At 41.4% G+C, this 24,901-nt stretch overlaps 2 protein-coding genes across 2 annotated transcripts in view; both read left to right on the forward strand.

Annotated features, from left to right (window-relative positions):
- The first annotated feature begins 361 nt into the window (after nt 1-361).
- Nucleotides 362-20,049, forward strand: LOC145405256 (uncharacterized). Its single transcript, XM_080276674.1, has 5 exons — nt 362-424; nt 6,509-6,583; nt 16,144-16,228; nt 17,177-19,832; nt 20,002-20,049. The coding sequence occupies exons 2-5, from the start codon at nt 6,556-6,558 to the stop codon at nt 20,047-20,049; spliced, it is 2,817 nt and encodes a 938-aa protein (XP_080132800.1). The 5' UTR covers nt 362-424; nt 6,509-6,555.
- Nucleotides 20,050-20,795: 746 nt separating this feature from the next.
- G9a (histone-lysine N-methyltransferase G9a) overlaps nt 20,796-24,901 on the forward strand; it is a 57,873-nt gene continuing 53,767 nt past the window's right edge. The window contains exon 1 of the mRNA XM_080276778.1: nt 20,796-21,023. Within this exon, the coding sequence (XP_080132904.1) occupies nt 20,835-21,023 (189 nt within the window). The 5' untranslated portion in view covers nt 20,796-20,834. The remainder of the gene's footprint in view (nt 21,024-24,901) is intronic.

Here is a 24,901-nt window from a genome sequence, read left to right on the forward strand (position 1 = left end):
AAAAACAACAGGCAGTTTCTTTATGAGGGTGACGATATATATATATATATATATATATATATATATATATATATATATATATATATATATATATATATACATATTGGTCAGCAGAAACTACAAATAACTTTTCTGAATTATCCATCTTGAGGGTCGAGATTCATAAAGTAGTTCATTCTGTATATAAAGTTAACCTCAGTTTCAGTAATCCCGTTACACAGAAGTTTAAGACTTGAGTATAAATCAGCGAATTCAACAGAAATTATTTAAGACGATTGGGAGATAGAATTGTTTTAAGGGTGAGAAGAAAGCCAAAGCCAATATTCAAGATGGTCCTTGTTGTAGGCAAGCGGAGGGGGTCGTCAGACTGTAAACATCCGATAACTACAAGAGGAAAACTATGGCTCTCTGCATTCTTTATTAGGTATTTGGTTATGTCTTTGCAATTTTAGAACATACCAGTCATTCAGAGGGTTTAAATGTTGGTAAATGATGTTGTAGTTAGTATACTACCGTAGGCGTGTAACACCCACTTGGCTTGGGTGGTAATTAATTGATGGAAGTTGCGGTGTTAGGAGTGGCGCCTCTCCAGGAAGCCAGTATATTAGACCTCTTGTATTTTGTTATTCATTATTAGCTGTATTAGTTTAAAGGTAACCCTCGGCCATAATGTCACCCATTCAGTTGGTAACCATAACTTAAGGTAGGCGAAAAGATGGCAAATTACTTTTAATCAGTATAGTATTGATGGCTAGAAACAGGAATAAAATGATTAAGATTTCTCACATGCTGAAAGGGTTATTGGAAACTTGCAGGATGGGACTCTTAAGGTGAATGTACTGCAGTTGCCTGTAGCCAGAATGAAATTGCAAAGATTTGGTATTTATTTAGCTTAGCACCATTTATTAAATATCGTAAGTATATTCCTTAACACTTAATGATATGTATACACCTAGGGAAAGTTAAGATGAATATTGATATACGCATTAGTTGAATCTGCAGTGAGATATGGGACCACCTACTGGGTAATGCCCATGCTGACCACTATACCAAAATTTCTCGCAGAACCCCAAGTGTTACGTGTGTGGTGGGCACCACAGGATGGTGTCTCAATGATGTCTGGTGTACTTGGAAGCTCGTGACATGTATGTCACCCTTCGGTACATGGAGATGGTGTGTCCTCGTTGGACATCAACAAGAGACATCTTGCGCTGTAGTCCACACCTTGGCATTCTACATCATCCAACCTATCTGTGGCACTCATGCCTCCCAGGGATGCCAGTGTAGGGGACAGGACAGGACAAACTACGCCTGTGCTATCATGAACAGGTACCGGTATGATGTACCCGCTGACCAGGATCAAGAGGACAGCCCCAAGCAGGTCAAAGGCCTGGTGTAGGTCTCCATTAATTTGATGTTTCAGGCTGAGATCTTGATCCTGCAAGGAGAAGAGTACTTCTACCCCAGCGACCGTCTCAGTAATGATGCCATGCCCATTCATCAGTCTCCAAGGAGCCACAGTGGGATCCAGGCCTGTGCATCTTCCCCCCCTCCCAGCCAGTTATGCCCAACCGTTTACCCCTTCTGCCAGACATCTGCCAACCAGGCCACCAGTTCCCACCCTGCTCCCAGTCTGTGCTGCTGCCAGGACACTTCCCAGCTGAGTGTTAGTGACGGAGCGGGCACTGATGGAACCTTCTTTGTCTTACTAATCAAAGTCCTGTATTTGTATCGGAAGGGTTGTCCTTCATGGATATATGTTCATGCCTTTGGCTCAAGATACTCACTCTTCTGTCATCATCATACCAGGCATAACATGCTTGACTTTCATGCTGTGGAATGTGAGGTTGCTGGTGTGTAAAAACCAGAATTTTAAATTATGTTGGTGGCTGATAGGTGCCCCAGTGTGGTGGAAGTCTGTGAAACCTGGATGCAGCCCCACCTCTGTTTCCACTTGAGTGGCTACTCTGCCTTTCTCTCTGACTCTCCTTAGGGGAGGGGCAGAAGCCTGGTCATAGCTGTGCTGGTGTAGTCCTAGAGTGTGCAGTTGCTACTCACCCCTATTCCTGACAGTCTGTTGGAGGTGTTAGCCATCAGTGTAGATCTGTGATCAGGTTGGGTGTTAGTTCTTTGCCATAACCCATGCAGAGATGTCACTTGGGAGGAATTTCTAGATTGGTTCCATCATCTCCTAGTCATGTTGTTTATCATGGGTGACCTTAATGCTCATCACAGCCTCTGAGACACCACCAACACTGCTGGATCATCACTCTTTCAAACTCATTTGAACTCCCTGCACGTTGGACCCCTCATCTCTCCAGTTCGTGGCACACGTTTTGATCCCTGCGCTGGGAGGACTTGTATATTGGACATCAGCTTCGGGGATGCAGCTTTTCAATACCCCAAGATGGAGGTAGGCATATATATGGGCAGCGATCATCTGCCATTGTGCTGCAGTGTTCCTGGGTTGTCACCAAAGCTGTTCAGTGTGAGTTAGCCCTCTGGTGACTGCGGTTTGACAAGTGGCCTGCTTATACTACTGAGCCATCTGAATTCTTTCCAGGTAGCTAGGGCTCTGCAGGATTGACTGCCCAAGAATTTTCTCACCTGTTAGTGGAGGCAGGAGGCAAGAATTTCACTGTTGCTTACAGCAGGCAGGAATTCCCTGATGGACAAAGGTATGTGTTGCAGCAGTCAGGGCCCATTATCAAGCTTGGCATGCCTGGAGTCAGCATCCATGCACAGCTCTTGGGGAACAATATCATTGCCTGGATGCTGAATGCAGTCAAACAGTCTTGTCAGAAAAAAGGAAGGCCTATAACTCCTGTGCAAGTCTCCCTTTCTCCTGTTCCTCCACTCGAATTGGGCAGTTTATGAAGGCAATGGCTTGCCATCCAGTCACATATCCCTACCCCCACTGTTGTGATGGTATCAACCTACAAGACAGTTTGTCCAGGGAGGATTCTTTTTGTCAGTTTTTCGTACTCAGTTTAATCTCCCACCTTCCTTACCCTCGCTCTCCACCTATGAGGAGGAGATACAATGGAGTATCTCAGAACCACTTACCTCTGACCTGGATTGTCCATTCTGTGTCTTTGAGCTGACCAGGGTGCTAGCTACCCTACTTACGGGTCAGGCATTGGACCCTGGCATGGTGGCCAGCGAGTTTCCTCTGACATCCTCCTCCCCAGCTGCAAGACAGCCTTCTGGAAATCTTCAACCACATTTGATGTCAGGGTGTGCCCCCAGGTGGCTGGAAAGAATCCACGCATGCCATTCCCCAAACCAGGACATGACTCTGCTACTCCATTATTGTACAGGCCTAGCTTTAGTTCTACTATCATGTGTGGGGAAGATGGTGGTGTATCATCTCTCATGATGGCTGGAATTCCAGTCACTGCTTTTGGAGTAATAGTGTGGATTTTGCCCTCACTGTGGCACCATGGTTGTCCTGTGCCAAATGTGGTGTCTAATTCATTGTACTTACAGCCGAGGGATGTTTATGCTGACCATCTCAGTTGACCTAAAGGGGTCTTATGACTCTGCAGCAGACCCTTGCTGTAACAGACTTAATTGAGGGGAATTCATATCTGTTAATGCCATTAGTCCATTATATCTGGACTCCCATGGGAGTCCATTTCTGAAGTTACATGAGAGAGCTTCAAGCACCATGACAGAGAGTAAGGGGCACACCAACATTCACAGAAAACTTATCACTCAAATCTCCAGTCACTCTGACCTGGATGCGAACACCTGTATACATTGCCGTAACCAGAATAGATACCCAGTTTCTATAATAATGATGTTTATTTCGTGAATACCAAGTTGTTATACTGCCAATATGTCCATAACAAGATGAGGAATGAAAGAAACAAGCAAGAAGAGATGAAGGAAATTGCCGAAAATGTGAGCAGTAGCGAGGAGGAGAGGTAGGATCCTCCCCTCACCACCTCCCCTGACTCGCCCACCGCCTTCCTCCACTGCCCCACCTGACTCACCAGCCACCTCCCTCTCCACCTTCACAGCCCCACCTGACTCACCTGCTTCACCTGGCATACCTGCAACCCCCACTGTAATGACTGTTGCTGCATTCTGGAAGAAATGTAACATTCAACAGGCTGTAAATTTCTTTGTCAAAACCTGGAATAATACAACATTGGCAACCGTTAAACAAGCGTGGTGCAGCCGGGGTGGTGGCGGGGGCACTGTAAGTGCGTTGCTGTGCCTCAGAACTCTTGTTGTTTAAATCTATCAGGCCTGTTGTCTACTGTTGTTAAGGTGACTGCCCATATTTTTGTTATTGCAGCTATACCTGTAGTACAATGTTCTGAAAAATTTGACCTTTTTTATGTCTCTAAGGGCCAAAAAATGTCCAGGTATGAGGGGGTACCGCCCATATGTAATTATTCCCATGAGATTATGTATTCCCAGTACACGAATTCCCAGTGCACGAGGTTGTGGACCGCCCAATCTCTTGCGCACTGTGCGAGCCTACTGTATATATTTATATATATATATATATCTATCTATCTATTGCCAGATGCCTCAATCCCGTTTGGGGTGGCCACAAACAGATCGCCTCCACGTCTCCCTGTCCCCCACCATTTCACTGCCCCGCTCCCAACTCACAACCCCCTCTCTCATATACCTCTCCACCCCATCCCTCCATCTCATTCTCGGTCTCCCCCTCCCTCTTCCTCCCTCCACCTCACTCACATACACTCTCCTCGTCAGTCTATCACCCTCCATTCTCTCCACATGGCCAAACCGTATATATTTATTTATATATATATAATGTACTGGGCTACAGTTGATTTTAAGTTGATAATTTTGCATGGCCTGCGAATGATGTTGAAAATATCCTAATGACCCTTAATAGGAGGAAGATTCCCCACCCCTGGTGTAGGGACTCACCACCAGGCTACACAATCCAGTCTTTTAAGTCAAGAGTGATCAGTTGCTTTCCAGCAAGTACCATTATGCGGGCAATATGCCCCAGCCTTCCCATGGATTTAAGCTTTCGAGGCATATATTTGGTTGGAGCACCTTAATCCACTAGACTACCAGATTATATTTACCACCCAACATCAGCAAGAAACTTATTGGCTTGTTTCATCATGGAGCCATCCCCATCTACCACAGTTATTGTATAATGATTCAGTAAGTTACTGTTTTAATAACTACTTTAATAAACTATGACAAAATTAACTCCTAATATGTTCCATGATACCAGCATAACCTCCCCCACAATGCTAAATATTGGGATAACATCATTAACAAAGCATGATGTGGGAAGATGAGCTCAGAAGCCCTCCAGACAGACTCACAGCCCAAAGTGGCTACTGTCTTTTGCTCATGAGTTTTGAGGAAGTATGCTAAGTGGATGCCAATGGGAGTGCCCAAGACAGTCATCCAAGGACAAACATCATTCTCCAGGTCAACAAAACTGAGTAAAAATAAGAATTTTTACTTAAGAAGTTTTCAGGAGTCGCCTTATAGTAAAGTATTGTGTTGATGGTTCCTCTGATGCCCACTGAGGAGCAGCACAGCCTTAGATAAACACAAAAACATCCACCTGGGACAATTGCTAAAATTCCCTAGAAGTTGATTTCTTATAGTCAGCCTTTCATAGAGGTTTTACTACACCTCTGCAGACTGTAATATAACAACTGTATCTCTTCTTCTCAGACTGTTGGTACTTTATCTGGTACAGACGGTTATAGTACAAACATCACATGCTTTTTAGTTTACAGAGTATCCTTAATAGCCTGAGTATAGTGTTGTCTAACACATCACAATAAAATTCCTTCATCATCTTCATAACCTTTATACCACTGAAGGATGGGATGAGATAGGGTTCAGAAGACAAGGAAAAGAAAGTGCAAAAAATGGAGAACTGTTGACAGCATCTTTTGTACAGTGGATGAGGCAATTGTTTGCACATTCAAGCTCCCAGAATCCTGGCTCCATCTCACAGGCCTAGCCATCAAGCTTCACTTATTATTATTTTTTTAAAAGCTAACTATGTTTTTATTCATTTATTTATTTATTTTTTTAATCAGTTCACTTCACATAGCCTATGCCTATCTAATAGAGTCAGTCTGTCAGCTATCATTTGAAAAGGGTGCCCATCATCTTTGATACTCCATTTTTTTTACATATTTCTCATTCAGTGTCATGGCCGGTCATGCCACCTTCCACCATTAAACTCATTCACATTTGGAGATTATAGAATATAATCATCATTTTGCTGGCTCAAAGGGTGTACAGTAGTGCTTGAAGCTATGTTTCCCATACTGAACCTTTGGAAGACTTCAGTTATTGTACTAAGGCATCTGGCTATAGATAGGTGTTTTCCAAACTAATTTGCTTTGCCATTCATTTTTCACATCATCCACTTTTATGTCTGACATCTTTGTTCATCATTGGGGCCTTGTTGTGTCTCGTAAAATGAATACGTCTGGAGTAGTCTTGTTCAGTATATCTTGGTGATATCCTTTTCTTTCAGGTTTTGCTGACGTGAGGCCTAGATGCAGAGACACTGACTGGAGCAAGATGAGTTCCCAAGATATCCAGGGTAAAGGTACACTTGCCTGAGCTGCCCTTGGTGTCTCCAAGTTTGCAGCTTTGTGTCACCATCTCTTGGTATCTCCTGTTAAAAACAAAAAACAAAACGACCCCCCTCCACAGAGTTATTCAGAATTGTTACTCGATATTGTGAAGAGTAAGTGCCTCATTGCAGGTGTATCTTCACCATGCATGAAGAGGGATGACTGCTTTAAAAATGATCTGGCACGCAGCACTAACATCGCTATGTTTTTTGTTCTTTTTGTTTTTGTGCAGTTTGTTAGTCTTATAAAAAATATATTTTATTAGGGAAACAGTATTCACTACAACATTGTAGTGTATTACAGCATGGTCATCTTTGAAGAGAAATCTACTGGTGTGGCACTTAAGCTCTTTTGTATTTTCCTTTCAGTTCATTGAACTAGTATATTTTTTGGGTTGAGGTACTGTATAATGTTGCTAACTATTATTGTTTCGTTCCAGCATCCATTTACGTGGTATACTGTATATAACTATGCAGATGTGAATTGGAGGATGAAAGGAAGAGTAATGAATGTGAAATCAGTTGAGTAGGATGGAGTATTGTGAAGATTAGATAATAATGTAATAAAGAAGATATTTGAATTTGGAACTGTTGGATGTATGGAAGGAGAAAGAGCCATCAGTAAGAAGAAATTGAGTGCAGAGAACTTATGGTAATGATTGAAACTGGTAAAAGTTACAGCTACTTTCTGATTGCTGTAAGCAAGAGGGACTGAGTTTAGAAATGAACGAAGAGAAAGAGTTAGTGGATTTGTGGCAGTGTATGTAAAAGGGGACAGAACAAAGCAGACTACTAGTGTTTAATAAAAAGTTATACTGTATATCCATCCATCCATCATCCAATCCTGTATTGCCCCATGAGGAATGTAGAAGCCCGGGGCTAGGCAAGTTGGTCCTGACATTTAAGGTGAGAGTGACATGCCTCACTCATCCCTGAGTGGCATTACGTGAGCAATAAACCCCAACCATCCCATGGATATAAACCTACACATGCTCAATCCACTTGGAGTACCTTCAGTACCCACTAAACCACCGGGCACCATAATTTGGTTACATGGTTACCACCCAGCATAGTAAATGGTTTCCTGGTGTACAGGAACCATTTGGCATGTCAATCAGTGTAGAGTCACCCATAGGCAGAAGGAAGAGGAAAGTGAAGGAAAGGAAGACAGAAGAGGGAGTGTAAAGTCACCCATAGGCAGGAGGAAGAGGAAAGAATGAAGGAAAGAAAGGCAGAAGAGGAAGGAAGAGAGGTAAGGCCAGACACCCAAAGCAGCACTACATCGAATGAGTGGATGGTGAGAGCCCCCACCTACTACCAAAAGTTTTATATTATATAAACTGTGTATATAGTATATATATATATATATATATATATATATATATATATATATCCATCCATCCATCCATCCATCCATCCATCATCCAGTAGAAGCATAGGTGCCCAGGGCTAGGCAAGTTGGTCCCAACATTTAAGATGAGAGGGGCCATCCTCACTCATCCCTGAGTGGCACCATACAAGCAGTAAACCCCAACCACCCCCCAGATGTAAACCTGCACAGGCTAAGTCCGATTGGAGCGCCTTACTTACCCACTAAACCACGAGGTGCCATAATTTGGTTTTATGGTTACCTCCCAGCACTGTAAATGGTTTCCTGTTGTATAGGAAACCATTTAGCTTGTCACTCAGGGCAGAGTCACTCATAGACAGAAGGATAAGGGAAGACTGAAGAAAAGAAAAACAAGAGAGGAAGGAAGGAAAAAAGGGAAAAAGAGAGGAAAGAGGAGTCACCTGAGAGCAGCACCACATCAAGTGAGAGGATGGTGACTGCCCCTAGACACATATACTGTACTGGTATATATATATATATATATATATATACAGTATATGTGTGTGTGTGTGTGTGTGTGTATATAGATATACAGTACCCTCGCGTCCAGCACGGTAATATTGTCATGCATGGGTCACGTGTTGGACCAAAAACGTGTTGGACAAACAATAGAGCATATGGGGAAAAATGAATTATGTCAGCAACCCTTCTGAAAAGTCACCCTAAATACCTTCCATATACCTATACATATATTGGTACTATTGTAATTATAATAAATGGTACTGTGCTATGAATGATAACTAACCTTTTAGGATAGTGTTGGTGGGCTTGCTGGGAATGGAAGGTGATATCCAAGGCTGTAGGTAGTCCTACTGGGTACCCGGAGGGTGGCTGCTGGCATCACTAGCGGGTAATGGCTGTTGCTCCTCCTCAACCTCCCTCATAAATCCTTCGAAATCACACTCAGAATCACTATCTTCGTCCAGAGCCATGGAAAGTCCTGCTTCTGCCTGTCCTAGCACTGTAATCCTCGGCAAAGTGCATGCTTCTCATACTGTTGCCAGAGCCCCGTCTCGTGACTGTGGAAAGTGATCGCTGTCGCTGACTCGGTAGAGAATAAGGAGAAGCAACTTTGTTTATACACTGGTACTCACGCCAATGAGAAGGGTTTCAAAACGTTTGATATTTATTCTAAAATATTAATATGTATTCAGTGTCAGGCTAAATGTTTAGTGCCGTAGTACGATACATTCTCTGTCGAGTCGCCTGGGTTTTGGTCACTATTTGGCCGTCGTATCCTCGGCAGGAATCCATCCAGATGAATTCCAAATGTCCTTGGTATCGTCGGCAATTTTACCACGTTACCGTTCCAATTTACCATCGTATCCTCGGCAAACCTGGTATGAAGCGTCGTGTGATAGCCTTCGGCTGCCAGGATCTTGTCTTAGTTTTTTATTATGATCACGTTGGCTTCATTCATGTCGTAGGCCTTGGCAATGTCAACTCTCCTCTCCCCTTTCTTCTTCCTCTCGATGCTTTCTAGCTTGGTGGCCTGAGGGAGGTGCCGATGGTTCTTGGGGTTCTCAGAAGGCTTCCTAGGCGTCGTGAGCAGGGTAAAATGCAGTAACAAGGGCAGAAAATGCAGCAAGAAAAAAGCACCTTCCAATGCAATTATGCAACTGAGTGGCGCTGTGGCGGGAGAAATTTAAGCAAAACATCACGTGACACCAGAAGCATTTTTAATTGGGCGGCATCACGATCACGTCACAATAGCGGGCGGGGAAGGCTACTTGACCAGAAGTTTTCATTGGCTATCATCATCATGGGAATGTCCAGTATGACCGTGTTGGACCGGGGGTGATCGTGCTAGAGTGAACTCTGCGGATTTCGCCCACTTCACGGAGCTCTGTGCGTGTTATGCTAACACACTCGTGTTGCAGTAATTAAATCGTATTAAATAATATTAATTAATTGCTCTCTGTGCTGGACCCGAATCGTGCTGGACTAACGCGTGTTGGACGCGAGGGTACTGTGTCTATATATATATATATATATATATATATATATATATATATGTATATATATGTATATATATATATATATATATATATATATATATATATATATATATGTATATATATATATATATATATATATATATATATATATATATATATACATACATACATATATATATATATATATATATATATATATATATAATGTATATACAGTAAAACCTTGATATAATGGACTGCAATATACAGGAATTCGCATTTATCCGTGTCGAGGAGCCGACCAGAATAAATTCTTACGTATCGGAAAAAGTCCAATAAAGCCAAAAGTGGTCCGGACTGCCTGACCAATTCAACTATGTTCACCACAATAATGTAGATAAAAGACTTGTTTATCAGTGTCCAGCACAGTATTATTATACTGTATATATAAATGTGTAAATTTTCCTTAACTAGAGATCCTTTTTAACAATTTTGCACTTCAGCCAGGCAGTTAAGTTTCAGGGCTGTCAGTTCATTGTTGTAGTTTATTTGTGCTTGCAGTGGGGAGTTGAATATTTTTCTGAATAGTGCATCCAAGTAAGGCAGATTCATAATGCTGTTGACTTGATGTGGTATGCTTGTTTTGTAGCCATTTCTGTTGTTAGTTCTGGATATGGATGTATTCTTTGAATGGAATGGCTGCCTTTGTGCATCTTGTTTCTGCTTTGTTTCCCTAGGCTTCACTAACAAAAAGGTTAAAGTACACCGTTGAAATGATGAGCTTTCATATGCTAGTACTGAATTGTATTCACCTCTGCTCTGCCATCTTCCACTGTCACAGCTGACTATGTAGAAATGTTGTCCCAGTGATATAACTAGTGCATTGTTTTTATATTGTTTGTTAGCATAGTTGAAATATCAGTGAAATTTGATGTACAGCTTTAGTCCAAAATAAGTACAGTATCCAAACCAAGAAGGGCTTGCCATTCAGACACAGACCTGACACCCCCTTTCTCCCTTTTTCTTCCCTCCCAACCCATCCATCCTCCAGTACCCATCACCTCTTTGTGACACTAATAATGTGTTGTAGGATGTAGGGGCAATATTATGTGAATGCACATGAAACCATTCTGAACAGTTAGTAGCATAACAAAAGTGCATCACACAAAACTGAGTGAGTGATGCTGAACACTGAGAGTAGCGGAAAGACATTGTAATTTTATTAAATCAGACTCATTTGCAGCTGTGTTGAGGCTAATGTAATTGGGAAGAAGTTTTTAGTTCAGTAAAAAACAGCAACATCTGATGTCTAAAATGGTCATTTAAAACAAGGATTATCTACCACAACAGGTTTATAATATGATAGTGCAAATGCTTTCATATTGTTATTGGTAATTTTCCACCTGTGGTGACCTCTGCTTAGGTGAGAAGACCACCTACTAAAAGGAAGAAGTGATAGAGTGACAGACAAGTAGGCAGAGAATGTCAGCATTATCCATTCATAGTTATTGCTATTTTTCAGACGCCTTAATCCTGAAAGGGGTGGCCACAAACAGATCGCCTCCATGTCACCCTGTCCCCCACCATTTTGCTGCCCTCCTTTGTAGCTCACCACCCCCCTCTCTCATTTTCCTCTCTACTCTATCTCTACATTTCATCCTCAGGCTCCCCCCCCCCTCTCCCTCTCCATTGCATTCTCATACACACTCCTCTTTAATAACTCGCTCTCCATCCTTTCCACGTGGCCAAACCACCCCATTGTATTTCTCGTATCGCTTTCTATGACATCCACATACACACCACAATGCTTCTTCACTTCCTCAATTGCCAGTCTGTCTCTCCGTGTAAATCCACATGTTCCACTGAAATAATTGATTTCCACTGCTCTCGCTCTTGACTTGTGTCCTTCCAACAAGGTCCAAGCATCGCATCCAAACATTAGAGTTGGCATCACAGTACTATCATGCAATGACTTTTTTGCTTCCAAGCTCATTTCAGTATTGCTTGTCTCTGCTTTCAAAGAACCAGTAACCTTTCTTCCTTGTATCCTTTCAGGCACTTCATCCTCCAAACTTCCATCCTTACTCATCACACCACCCGAGTACTTAAGTGCACTCACATTTTCCATTTCCTCATCATCCAACCTCACTGTGCATTCAGTGACTTTGTTTCTTTCAAAGACCATAACTTTACTCCTCCCTGCATTCACCTTCACAGTAAATTCTGTTTGTTACACACATTCCCAAACTCATTCACCAAGCCTCTTCATCTTCACTTAACTATACAGTATCATCTGCAAACAACAGAACAGGAAGTTTCCAAATGCTGCCCTGTCTCATTAGGGCCACTCTAGCATCCACTGCTGCACTGTGTATCTTTTTTATAATCCATCCATACACAGATCGAACATCCATGGAGACATGACATCCCTGTTTCAATCCAACATTCAGATAGAAAAATTCACTCAGTTCACCATCCACACGCACTTCTGCCTTAGCATCCTCATTCATACTCTTCACAGGATTCAACAACTTCCCATTTACTCCATATATTCTTAATAGTTTCTGCATTCCATGTCATTCCACTCTATCATGTGCTTTCTCCAAATCCATGAAGGCTGCTTATTACCTCTTTACCTTGTCTAGAAACTTTTCCGTCAAAGGCCTAAGGATGAATATCTGATCTACACATGCTGTTCCCTTCCAAAAACCTCCCTGCTCCTCTCCACCTAATTCCTCTGTTTTTTCCCTAAGTGTCAGTAAGTATCCTACCATATACTTTTCCTGTTATACAAGGAAGACAAATGCCCCTATGATTACCACAAATTTCTTTTTCCCCTTTTCCTTTGTGCATGGGAATAATTATTCCTGACTTCTAATCCTTTGGGAGTCTACCTTCTTCCCAGGCCAATCTGCACCATTCCTGTTGATGTTTATGGTGTTCCATCATCATGTTTCACAACTAATGAATTGGTTGCTGGTATATCACAAGTGCCCACTGGTCTTGTGGATGGGCTTTCCTCTTAATTCTCTTGTCTTATAATTATAAACTTTTTAAATATTAAAAATAGTCTGAAATGGTGTGTCAGAGAAAGAAGTTCAGGTGTGTATTTTCTTTGGTGAGAATAATGCTGGTAAGGGCTGGTAGGAATGCTTGATGACCAAGAAATCTGACCACTACTGTAATTATAACTGCTGGATAGCTGATGATATGAATTATTTAAATTCCCTGGTAATTGTATGATTAGTTTTATCCTAAACTGATTACAGTCAACTGCAGGAAGCAAGAGTAAATAGCAGATACTGTATATTGAATCAGTAATGAAAGACTACTAGTTGATCTGTCTGTCTGTTCATCTTTTTCTATCAGCTGGTAACCTCCTCCTCCTTAATGGAGGGACATGATCTTGCTGGACCATGAATAAAATTGTCAGGTGGTAAAAGGAATAAAATAGCAATAAATGTGAATCAGTAATGCAGAGTCTGCATTTGCTCTGTTTGTGTGTCTGACTGTAGGGGGGTCATTTTCTTACTTTCAAGTGGATGAAAATGGGATTAGCGAGACAAATATTGCAAGCATGTTGAATCTCAGAGGAGTACCGGTATGTCTGTTTATGTGTTGTTGTCTGTCTGTTTCCCCTTCCTTTTGTGAGTTACATATTTTCACCTTAGTTTGATAAAGTTGGGTGGTAGTAAGAATAAATTAGGAATATTCATCAGTCTTGTAAAGAGTATGCTTTTCGCTCTGTCAGTTTATCTTTAAGCTGTTTACCCATGTTTGTATTTAACTGTACATTGCTCTTTCCTTATGGGAGGGCTGTAATCCCTGGTTAAGGGAAAAAAATTGTCTGGTGGGAGCAAGGGTAAAATAATAATCATGGTGAATCCAATGCAGAAATTATCTTGTTTTTTGTTAGTTTGTCTGTCTTACTTTTTCATTAAGGGGTGAGCATGTTTCATAGAATAGTAATATCATCATTTGGAGGTTGCAAGAAAAAATTTTCAATCACTGTGTATGAATAATGCAGACTCCCTTTCTTTCTGTCTTACTGTTTATCATTAATTGTGTCTGTTGATCACATGTTCTTAAGAGAGGGGATCTCATCTAAGTTGTATGAAATTGTTTTGCAGTAGCAGGAATAATAGAGTCAAAAGTAGTGAGTATGTTGTAAGATCATCAGTCTTTGTCTGTCTCTTTCTTATGGTGGGATTCATTTCTCACTTAAGCAGAAAAAATGTACAGTACTATGGTAGCAAGATAATATTACTCAATTTAAGTTTCCATTCACCTGGTGTGTATAACCCTAAGTCTTACAGTGGTAGCAGGAGCAAAAGTCATAAGCATATAATTTACAACCTTTGTGCCATTAATTCTGTTGCAAGAATGGGTTATTGATATCTGTTCTTTCCAAGCAGATGCTGCTGTAAGTGAGAAATTGTTAGTAGTAGTCTGATAGCTTGATTTCTAATAATTGTACAATAGTATCATCAACTTATATTTGAAGTTACTGTGTCACTCAGTTATTTATGTATGATGCACTTTTGTCATGTTACTATACTTTCTGAATGTTTTCAGGTGTATTTACTTAATGCTGCTTCTACAACACATCCAGAGTGTTGTGAACAGTTTCAAATCATCATACAAAGCAGTGAACTCTCTCTTCATCATGTGAGGTGGTTGTTGTTGAGGAATGATTGGGGAGGGAGGAGTAGGAAGGGAAGAGTTGTTTGGCTCTGTGTCCAATGGCTACCAAACCATGCTGGGTTTTCTAGCCCTGATGTCAAGAAGGCCTGGATACTTGTTTGGACTGAAACTGTACTTTTGATGTGAATGCGGAAGCTCCACCCCCCCTTCCCCCCATATTATTGAAGTATGCAGTCACCAGATTTGATAGTTAATTTTGTAAGTACCAGTAGAGTTTGTTCTGGCTAAAGTTATTACAGCATTCCCTTCTTTTACAGTAAATCTATTGCATAATGACTGATCATGTATCAGTTCAATTACAGTATAACATAGGTTCAGTGGGGATACATTTTTGACCAAGAATTACCCACCCAACAAAGTCTACAAACAAGATTCCAACTCACCTGAACTCGTAATCATTTCACTTTACTGAACTTCACTTGCAGCATACCTCCAAAAATAAGTTTAAAAATTAGTATCCAACTCTCCAGAACTGGTTGTTGTTTCACTTTGCTGCACTTCACTTGCTGCTTCAACTCCATCACTTCACTATTGTTCCATCACTGACACTAACTCACCCAATAGTGACTGAGTTCAAAGACCATCTTGGAACAAACAAATGACTGTAAACTTCCATTTTGGTGATTGTATAAGCAAAAGTAGTTATGTCACATCAACTGTTGTGAGGCATCGTATAGGATTTAGTGATTGTATGAGTGAAAATGCAATTGTGTATTGAAAAAAAGGTCATAATTTTTCAGTAATCATATAAGCAATTCATCATACAGTCAGGTCCCACTATTCACAGGGGTTATGTACCAGAATACGCTGTGAATGTTGAATTCAGTGAATAGCCCAAACCTACCAGAGAAGTCATTGATTTCAATGTTTGGGCCATTCCTATTACCTACAAACCCACTCTAACCCCTGTAAATGCATTTTAGGGCTCATTAATATTTCCTAAAAGACAGTACAGGATGATACACAAGCCCTTCTGAGTACAGTGTGTTGTACTCACCATGCAGCGATGACGAGGAGAGTTTGCCATATGCTGAACGGAACATACCTGTACAGGGTAACTGCACAGTTAACCGTATAAGAGTATTTTTCACAGAAAACATGCAAAAAAAATCACTTATGAACCACTAGGAGTAGCTGATGCTGCAGGAAAAGCAGGAAATATCTTGCAATAATTTCCCAGAAAAATCTGCGAATATGTGAACCCAGGAATTGCAGGGGTTGACTGTATGTGGGTTCATTGTAAAATGAGGGTCTGCCGTGCTGAATTATTCAGTTTGAGGATAGGAACAAACAGGTAATTTGTTGTCTTTGAATACAAAACCTGTATTAAAATTCTTTTAAAATTAGAGACAAAAGTGTCATCTGAGCTGAGTAGGGTATTTTACTAACTGATTAAATATACTTCTTCATCCCAAAATTAGTATATTGTCAAGATTTTTTTTGCAATGGTCGTTTAAGATATTTATTCAAGTGTAGCTTTCACCATGTCCTACTCTTCCCAGGAGGTGGAGGAAAAGTACCCATAAACAGAAATAAGCCAGGACTCAGTACCAACAGGAGAGGGAGAAGGGGGAGGGGCAGAAGCAGGTGAGTCTAATTTTCTTACCTATACATGTCTTTTAGCGCCCTGCCTGCCAGTATAATGGAATATTCACAAATTGGAAATTATTTTTTGTTTACCCTGTTCAGAATTGATGCCCAAACCCCTGGAATCCCTACTTCTTCCATCACACCATCTCTTCTATTTCTTCCATCCATCTCGTCATTTTTTTTTTTTTTTTTCCCCACTTCAGGTGGCTCTTCCCAGAAGGTCAAGCCTAATGGTTTCCTGTAACCCAGGAAACTATTTACAGTGCTGGATGGTAACCCATAGCCAGATAACAGGTTGATGGGGAGCCTACTACAGTGCCCCTGTTAGGTGGGTGGAGAGTCACAAATATGGTGTCCATGTGGGAACCAAACCTCTACACTTCCCTGTGCCTCACTGTGGCTAGGTGCTGTGTACTGCAAAGGAGCATTGGTTCACTTCAAGAGACAACCCAGTGATGGTGGTTGTTTGCTTGCAGCTGATGGGTCTGCACAGCCAGACAGGCCAGGGATACTCAACAACAACAAAAACCTCTGGAATCCTACACCTTATTTTATATTATCTTAACAGTTGTGAGAGGCAGAAAAAAACAAAAAAAAAATGACCTGAAATGAGGTCATAGTGTGACCCCTGTGATTAAGGGCTGAATAGGGAGGCTGCCAGAGATCAAACAGCATTGAGAGCTGCCATTAGGCGACCAAGGCTGACGTATGCAAGCATGTTTGAGTCTTTATGAATGAAACAAAGTGAATAAAGAACTTAAATTGTATTATTATAGCTGCTCCTTTTGCTCATAATAATGTTTTCTGTATTTGCTTTTGTAGTGTTTATCTTGACAGAAAATGAGATTACTTACAGTATCCTTTGTACTTTATAAATAAATTAGACATTTTTAGCCCATTTCTTAATATTATTATTGTAAACTAACATTTGTCTTCTCATAATAGGTGGTATAAGAGCAAGGGAAAACAGCAAGAGAAAAAAGCAGATGGAGAGAAAACAAGAACAGAAAAACAGAGAGGAATAAGAAAATTCCTCACGCATAAAGATTCTGAAAATAACTACACTCAGGATGATGATAAGAAGGACAAAGAACATTCATTAAAAGAGTGCCATCTACAGGACTCGTTAAGCAAAAGCAGTCAGGGTTATGAAGCTTCCACCAGCAAAGAGAATTTAAGTGAAGCAGATACCACCACAAGTGAAGAGGAAGCTGGAGATACCTCGCCTGTAGAAGAGATAGACCCTGAAGACATGGATTGTTCAGGACAGGATGGGGACCAAAAGAACAAGATACTTGAGATGATGTCACTTGAATTTAATTCTGCAAGCATCCCAGAAGGTTCAGTTCCACCAGATCTGAAGAGAAGTACAAGAATGCCCAGGCTTACAAGGAAAAGAAAGAGTGAAGTGCTGGAGACACCTGAAAAAGTGGTCCCTAAAGCATCATCATCACAGCCATCAGGAACCCCAAGTCCAAAACTAGTTCTCCCGAATCCTATCACTAGTGCTCTGAAGAAGGTTCGAAAGGATAGTGTGGATACTGTGGTTACTCCTGCAGTAACCTCACCTGGTCGAACCAGAAGGAGCACTCAGGAAAGGAAGTCTGGAGGAGAGAAGGAAAGTAATGAAGAGGGTGCTACTGAGGCTGCAAAATTGGAAGCAAAGGTTGAGGACATCCCAGGTACCCTTGGAAAGACACGAGCCAAAGCAAGAGGCAGGCTTTTGGTGGAAGAAGAAGAAGGCAATGATTCAGGTACCGAATCTCCTGTTGGATCCCTCAAGAGCCGCAGTAAAGCTCGATTAAGTTCAGGAGAAGATTCACAAGTAACCATTCCAGATCAGTCATCACCAGCTGGTACCAGCAAAAGTCGAGGCAAAGGCAAAGTGTCAGTTCAGGTCAAGTCAGTAACTCCTGTTGTACGAGGGAAGAGCAGGGGCAGAGTACTGATTAAAGAAGACTCAGTCAGTGATGTTAATGTATGTGAGAAGAAAAATGATGATGAGAAAGCAGAGGAACAAGGCATGGTTACTGGTACTCCAGGAAAAGGTCGAGGAAGAGAGAAAATACAAAATGAAGAAACTGGAAGTATTCCCACAATCTCCACTGTTCCTAATAGTAGCATATCGATATGTATTCTCACACGAAGATCAAGAGGGAAAGTGGATGCTGACAAGGATGTTGGTTCTGAAATAGATACAGGTAGTCAACATAGTCATAGTATTACACCTGTAAGAGGACCATCTAAGGAAAATGAGAAAACTGAAGAACAGGGCTCAGGAATTTCTGCGCTTGGGAAGGGTCGAGGTAAAGGTAAAGTTCAAAGTGAAGATCCCATGAATAACTCCACAAGTAATTCACCAACTTTTATCCATGCACGAAGGTCCAGAGGGAAGGTAGATGTTGACAAAGATGGAGGCTCTGAAATAGATTTAAGTAGTCAATTACGACGCAGCATGACTCCTGTAAGAGGTGACTCTACACCATCCTCGGAATTGAAGCGTTCCCAGCAAATGTCAGTGCCAAGGGATACAAGCCAAGATTCCAGCTCAACTGTAAAGAAAGAAAAACAGAACACCATCTCAGAAACTGTGAAAAAGCAGGAAGGTGCAACTGGAAGGTCCAAATATCACTTAGGATACACTAAGACAGGAAAGAAGAAAAAGAAGCATTTCAGAGGACTAAGATATTCATTCCAAAAGAAGAAGAAGTATGTATATAAGGATAAAGGAAAGGTAAAGACCAGTGTTGACACTGCTCAAGAAACAGATTCAGTCATGTCTGAGGAAGTTGACATAGAATCTGTAGATTCCTCTTCACAGGATGTGCCATCAGAGCCAGCATCAATCCAAGATTTAGATACCGTTGATGATGGACTTTCAGAAATTGCTGATAATGATGATAATGAGATGGATAACGGTGAAAATTCAGACACTGTTGATAATCCTGAAGATGCCACAGTGACTGAAGCATCAGTTGCAGAGGATTCAGAAAATGTCACTCAAGAGAAGGACAAGGGTGAGGAGTGTGCAGATATTGTAAAAGAGGAAGTGAAAACTGAGGATGAACTTACTCAAGGTGAAGGTAGGGATGAAGAAAATGTGATTGATAAAGCTGTAAGTGAAGATATGGTCAGTTCAAAGAAAAATTCTATCAGCGACAGTGTCGGGACAGGGAACAGCAAGAAAACTTCCAGTAAATCTCCAAGAAAGTCTTTGGTAAAGTATGATAAAAAAGACATTTTGACTGATACTTCAGAAAGAGTTAAGGAAAGCAGTCCTACCAAAGATGCTGCTTCAGTTGCTGAACCTAAAGTATTGAGCAGTGGAGATAATACCAGAAAAGGGGGTGCCAGTAAAATTCAGGAATCTTCAGCTGTGGACACTTCTTTAGAGCTACAGTCTGTAAAGTTAAGCCCTACCAAGAAAGGAAGTGTAAGAAAAGCCAGTGAAGGTTCAGTCACCATTGGCTTCAAAGCATGCGAGGAAAGTGAAGAAATTAAACCTGAGGCAAATGATAAAGAGGAAAGTAAGCCAAAGGAAATTGTGCATGAGGCAAAAACTAAAGAGGACAAATTGGGTAAATCAGATGTGACAGAGCCGGTAGGCTCTCCCCAAAGTTCCCCAGCTTCTGCATCAGAGCCATGTGAAATCTCCTCAGAGCCAAAACCTTTGCATACCTCAAACTCCAAGTTAGATATCATTCTGCATTCAGAAACTACCTTGAAACCCCAGTCATCAGTAACATCTACACCTTCCTCTTCTCATACAGCAAAACTTCCATCCTGTGTTCCTGAAACAGAACCTACAGTTGCACTAGAACCTCAGCCCATTTATCCAGCTGACTCCAAACCCTCCATTACTGAACCCCAGCCCTCCCTTCCGTCGGAATCTCAGTCCTCCCATCCATGTGAACCAGAGCCTTCCCTTCTATCTGAACCAGAACCCTCCGTTCCATCTGAACCCGATTCTTCCCTTCCATCTAAACCCCAGCCCTCCCCTCCTCAGCCCTCCCCTCCTCAGCCCTCTCTTCCTCAGCCCTCCCTTCCACTTGAACCCCAGCCCTCCCTCCCACTTGAACCCCAGCCCTCCCTTCCATCTGCACAAGAACCTTCTCTTCCATCTGAGCCTCAGATCTCCCTTCTGTCGGAACCTCAACTCTCCCTTCCTTGTGAATCCCAGCCCTCCCTTCCATTGGAACCTCAGGCATCCCTTCCAACTGAATCCCAACCAGCACTTCCCACAGGGAGTGAAAATGGGCTTCAGGAAGAGGATCAAGATGAGGAGGAGGAGGAGGAAGAGGAGGAGGAGGAGGAAGGAGGGGAGGAGGAGAACTTTGTTTCTGAGATGGAGGGTAGTAATTCAGCTACTGTACACAGTGTGGCACCCAACACAGCAGAAACCACAAATAGGAGATCTGAATGTACACATATCCACGACAAGCATGATCACAGGTTGGAGAGCAGACGTTCGGTGTTGCATGAACACCCACTTAAAACAGAACACTCTGTTCACCACACATCAAATTCATCAGCAGACATTTGCCTTAGAACTTCAAGCAGGCGTCGACACAGCATTAGCAAACGAAAACTGGATGACTTGGGTATGGAAGGTCACAATTCAGACTCAAGTGATTCCCTAAGTGACGTCCGACCTCACAATGAGGGAGTGAGGAAAAGCAAGAGACTTAGTCGCAACAGCTCGCCACATCCACTTGCCATTGCTGCCCCACACTCCCCAGAAGGTGGCGGAAGAAGTCAGGCCAAGCCCATTGGCACACAGTCAGCAAATGTTGTGAGTAATGTCTCTTTTTTTATGTTGTTTTACAGAATAAATTGAAAATTAGGGTTGTCCCATTTTTAATGGCTAGGTACATAATTTTTGTTGAACCACGTTTTATATCTCATGGATATCACTGAATCAGTGAAAGAGACTTTACATTTATCATTAGGAATTGCAGGTGTTAATGTAATATTTTTGAAGTTGGGCATTGTTGACATATTCATGCTCTGTCTTCTTACACATCATACACCAAGAGTGTTATACTATTTTCTGTTGTGGCATTGTTTAATTGTGCTGTTAATTTTTCTCCCGTGGTTTAATTCTAATTATTACATCAGAACAGGTATACACAGTGCTGTAGAGTCATCATATGGTACTGGGTTACATTGTAGTTAATTGCCTAAAATTTACCAGACCTCTTTCCTCTGTATTGTCTGTTCTCTTCTGAAATGTTATTTCTCACCGGACTGGAAATATTGAAATCTGATTGGTGAGTGATAATGCTCTGTGCAACAAGAGTTGTATGTTGTATCATACCATAAGTTAGATAACTTTCATTATTAATGCCTTACTTGACCCTGAGAAGACACATGTGAGGTTTGTCATTGACATCAAAGTTGAGAGGGGGCAGTACTGAGAATTATCTGATTATTATCATCATCATCATCAGTATGATCATCATATTTAGTTTCATGTCTGTTTTCAATGTAATATGGATTAGATGGGTTCATCTGATAGCACTCTGCCATCTTTCTTTGTCCCACACCTTCTCTCTAGCAATACCTCTAGATCTACGGTCAGCATCCACTACCTCGTCCATGTCCTTCTCAGCATACCTGTCATCGATTACCTGTACACCTCCTCGCCCTAATCACTGTATCCATTATCTCAGTATATCCAAACTGTCTTAGTCTACTCCTTTCTGCTTCCTTCCTAATGATATCAACACCTAGATGCCTTCTCTGCTCTTTTGACAGTGTCTTATCCTCCATTATCACTGCACACATCCATCAGATTATATTCATGACATTTCACTAGCCTTCTCTTTTGCGTCTTGTGTTTCACTGCCATACAGTGTGACTCTTGTAACATACTGTAGATAAAGTACCCAAAGTTACCACTTTCCCTTTTGTTGACAGTGAGAACACTCATAATGTCAGGGTGGGCGGCACAGCAATTTATTGAACTTTTTCCAAGCACTATACATCTTTACAAAGGTGCTCTAGTCAGCACTACAGCCTGCACTGATCACATCACCAAAGTAACAGAATTTTTTCACAACCACGTGTGACTCATCTCTTGCCATGACAAATCTTACTGGTCTTCAGTCAAGTGATGTTTCAGCGCCCCTATGTCTGCTACACCTAAAATCCACAAAATCAGCCCCAGCTTCAGGCTGCAGTATAATTCTCCACACTTCCTCTCAGTCCAGCATTTGCAACCAGTACATAAAATATTATTCAGTGATTGCAACCAGTACTGAAAATATTATGACTGCAACCAGTACAGAAAATATTATTAATACTCACACCCTTCCTGTATTCAGTGCATGGTTAGTTACCTGTATTAGTAACCTGCTCCATGTCACACCCACTGATCATGTCTTCTGTCTTCCTGTTGTTTACCCTAAAACCATAGAACTCTATACCATCTCTCCATTCTTGGAATTTTACATCCAGTTCTTCAGTACTCTCTGCCATCAGCATGAGATCCTTTGTATATAAAAGCTCCCATGGGACAGCCTTCTCTATGGTAAGGAAGGTAGAATAGAGAATTGCATTAATTATAACTTGGTGCCACAACTGCTCAATTGTATGGCTTAAAATAGAGAAGGGCATGGAAAAAAGAGGGGTACTCAGAGTGAAAAAAAAAAAAAAAGGGAAGGGAAGGGGAAGGAAATGGAAACAGAATAGCGGCAGATGAATATTAGCACAAGATGGAAGAGGAGCTAAGGTTAGTGAATTGGGAACAATTTAGTTTAGGAAACTCATATAGAGCACATGACAAGGGTTTAGTTATGGATGCTAAAAACTTGTAAGGTGTCCTGAGGATTTCAGAATGGAGGGATGTGAATGTTAAGTTAATGCTGGAAGAGAAAAAGATTAACCAGATGGACTGACTGTAACAAAGGAAGTCACATAAAGGAAAGGGGAAATATGTTTAGAACAAAATTCATAGAATGAGATTAGTAAAGAGAGAGGAGAACAATATTTAAGGGAAGATTGTGGGAGAAAACAGAATATAAATTTTTATGCAGATAGGAAGAAATTTTGAACCAGTGATTTTTGTAGAAATGAATGTGGGAGAATGATGACAATGAAAACTGAAGAATGCAATAATTTGAAATTGAAATATGAAGGAAATTCAAAGATTTTATTGTATAATTGGTAAATGGGTATTACAAGAGTAGAGCAGTTTTAAAGAGGATTGGACTGGGTGGTCTGCAACAAAGGAATGTGGTGTGCATGAAATGAATGTGGTGCCCAAGAATGTGTCAGTGGCAGAAGTGGAGAATAGTGTGAAAAGGTGAAAGAATGGGAATTCCCTGTTGTATCATCCTCAACCCCCCCCCCACTTCCCTCCCCCTTTTATCTATCTATCTATCTATCTATCTATATATATATATATATATATATATATATATATATGGTGTTAGGTGGGGGCGCTCACCTTCCATTGACTCGATGTTGTGCTGCTCTCGGGTGTTTGCCCTTTCCTCTCCATCCTTCTTTCCTTCCATTCTCTTCTGTCTTTCTTTCCTTCATTCTTTCCTTGTCCTTCTGCCTATGGGTGACTTTACACTCCCTCATCTGTCTTTCTTTCCTTCATTCTTTCCACTTCCTTCAGCCTGTGGGTGACTCTACACTGAGTGACAAGCCAAATGGTTTCCCGTGCACCAGGAAACCATTTACTACGCTGAGTGGTAACCATATACTGTAACCAAATTTTGATGCCTGGTGGTTTAGTGGGTAATTATTGCGTTCCAATCGGATTGAGCCGGTGAAGGTTTATATCCAAGGGGTGGTTGGGGTTGATGGCTCATGTAATGCCATGCAGGGATGAGTGAGGCTGGTCACTCTCATCTTAAATGTCAGGACCAGCTGCCTAGCCCTGGGCTCCTACGCTCCTTATGGGGCAATGTAGGATTGGATGATGGATGGATGGTTGGATATATATATATATATATATACTGTATAGTCAAGATATGTATATAGCCACGGGCCAGGACTGACCAAAAGATGATGACAAAGGACCGAACAAAGCCCATGATACGGTTGGCGATGTATTTACCTAATTGTGATATACAGGAAATGAGCTACACTTGTGGGGTCCCGTTTCTGTTTCTCAGTAAGTCAAATTTAGCTTTAAACTTGTTTAAGTTTTTAGACTGGACGATCTCTTTGTCCAGGCTATTCCACAGGTCTATATATCTATAAGGAAAACTATATTTCTTGATATCCTTCAAGCAGCTTGGTTTCTTCAGTTTCATTCCGTGTCCTCTTGTTACTCTCTTATCCCATAAAAACAGATCTTCTTTGTCAATTTTATCTACTCCCATCATGGTCCTGAACACTGCAATCATGTCTCCTCTCTTTCTCCTTTCTTCTAAGGAAGGCAAACCCAGCTTTTCCAGCCTCTCTCTGTATTACAGATCTGCCAGACTGGGGACCATTTTGATTGCTGTTCTTTGTACTCTCTCAATCTCGTTTAAATCTTTCTTTTTGTGTGGGGACCACACTACTTCTGCATATTCTAACCTGGGGCGAATCATGGCCACTATCAATTTTTTCATCATCTCTTCATTCATATAATGAAAGGCAACTCTTATATTAGTCAAGAGTTTATACATCTCTTTAACTGCCTTGTTAATGTGTTTTTCAGGTGACAAA

This window comes from Coenobita brevimanus, chromosome 66 (assembly GCF_032717465.1).
Source record: "Coenobita brevimanus isolate Jiangsu-jjx chromosome 66, ASM3271746v2, whole genome shotgun sequence".
Classification (NCBI taxonomy): domain Eukaryota; kingdom Metazoa; phylum Arthropoda; class Malacostraca; order Decapoda; family Coenobitidae; genus Coenobita; species Coenobita brevimanus.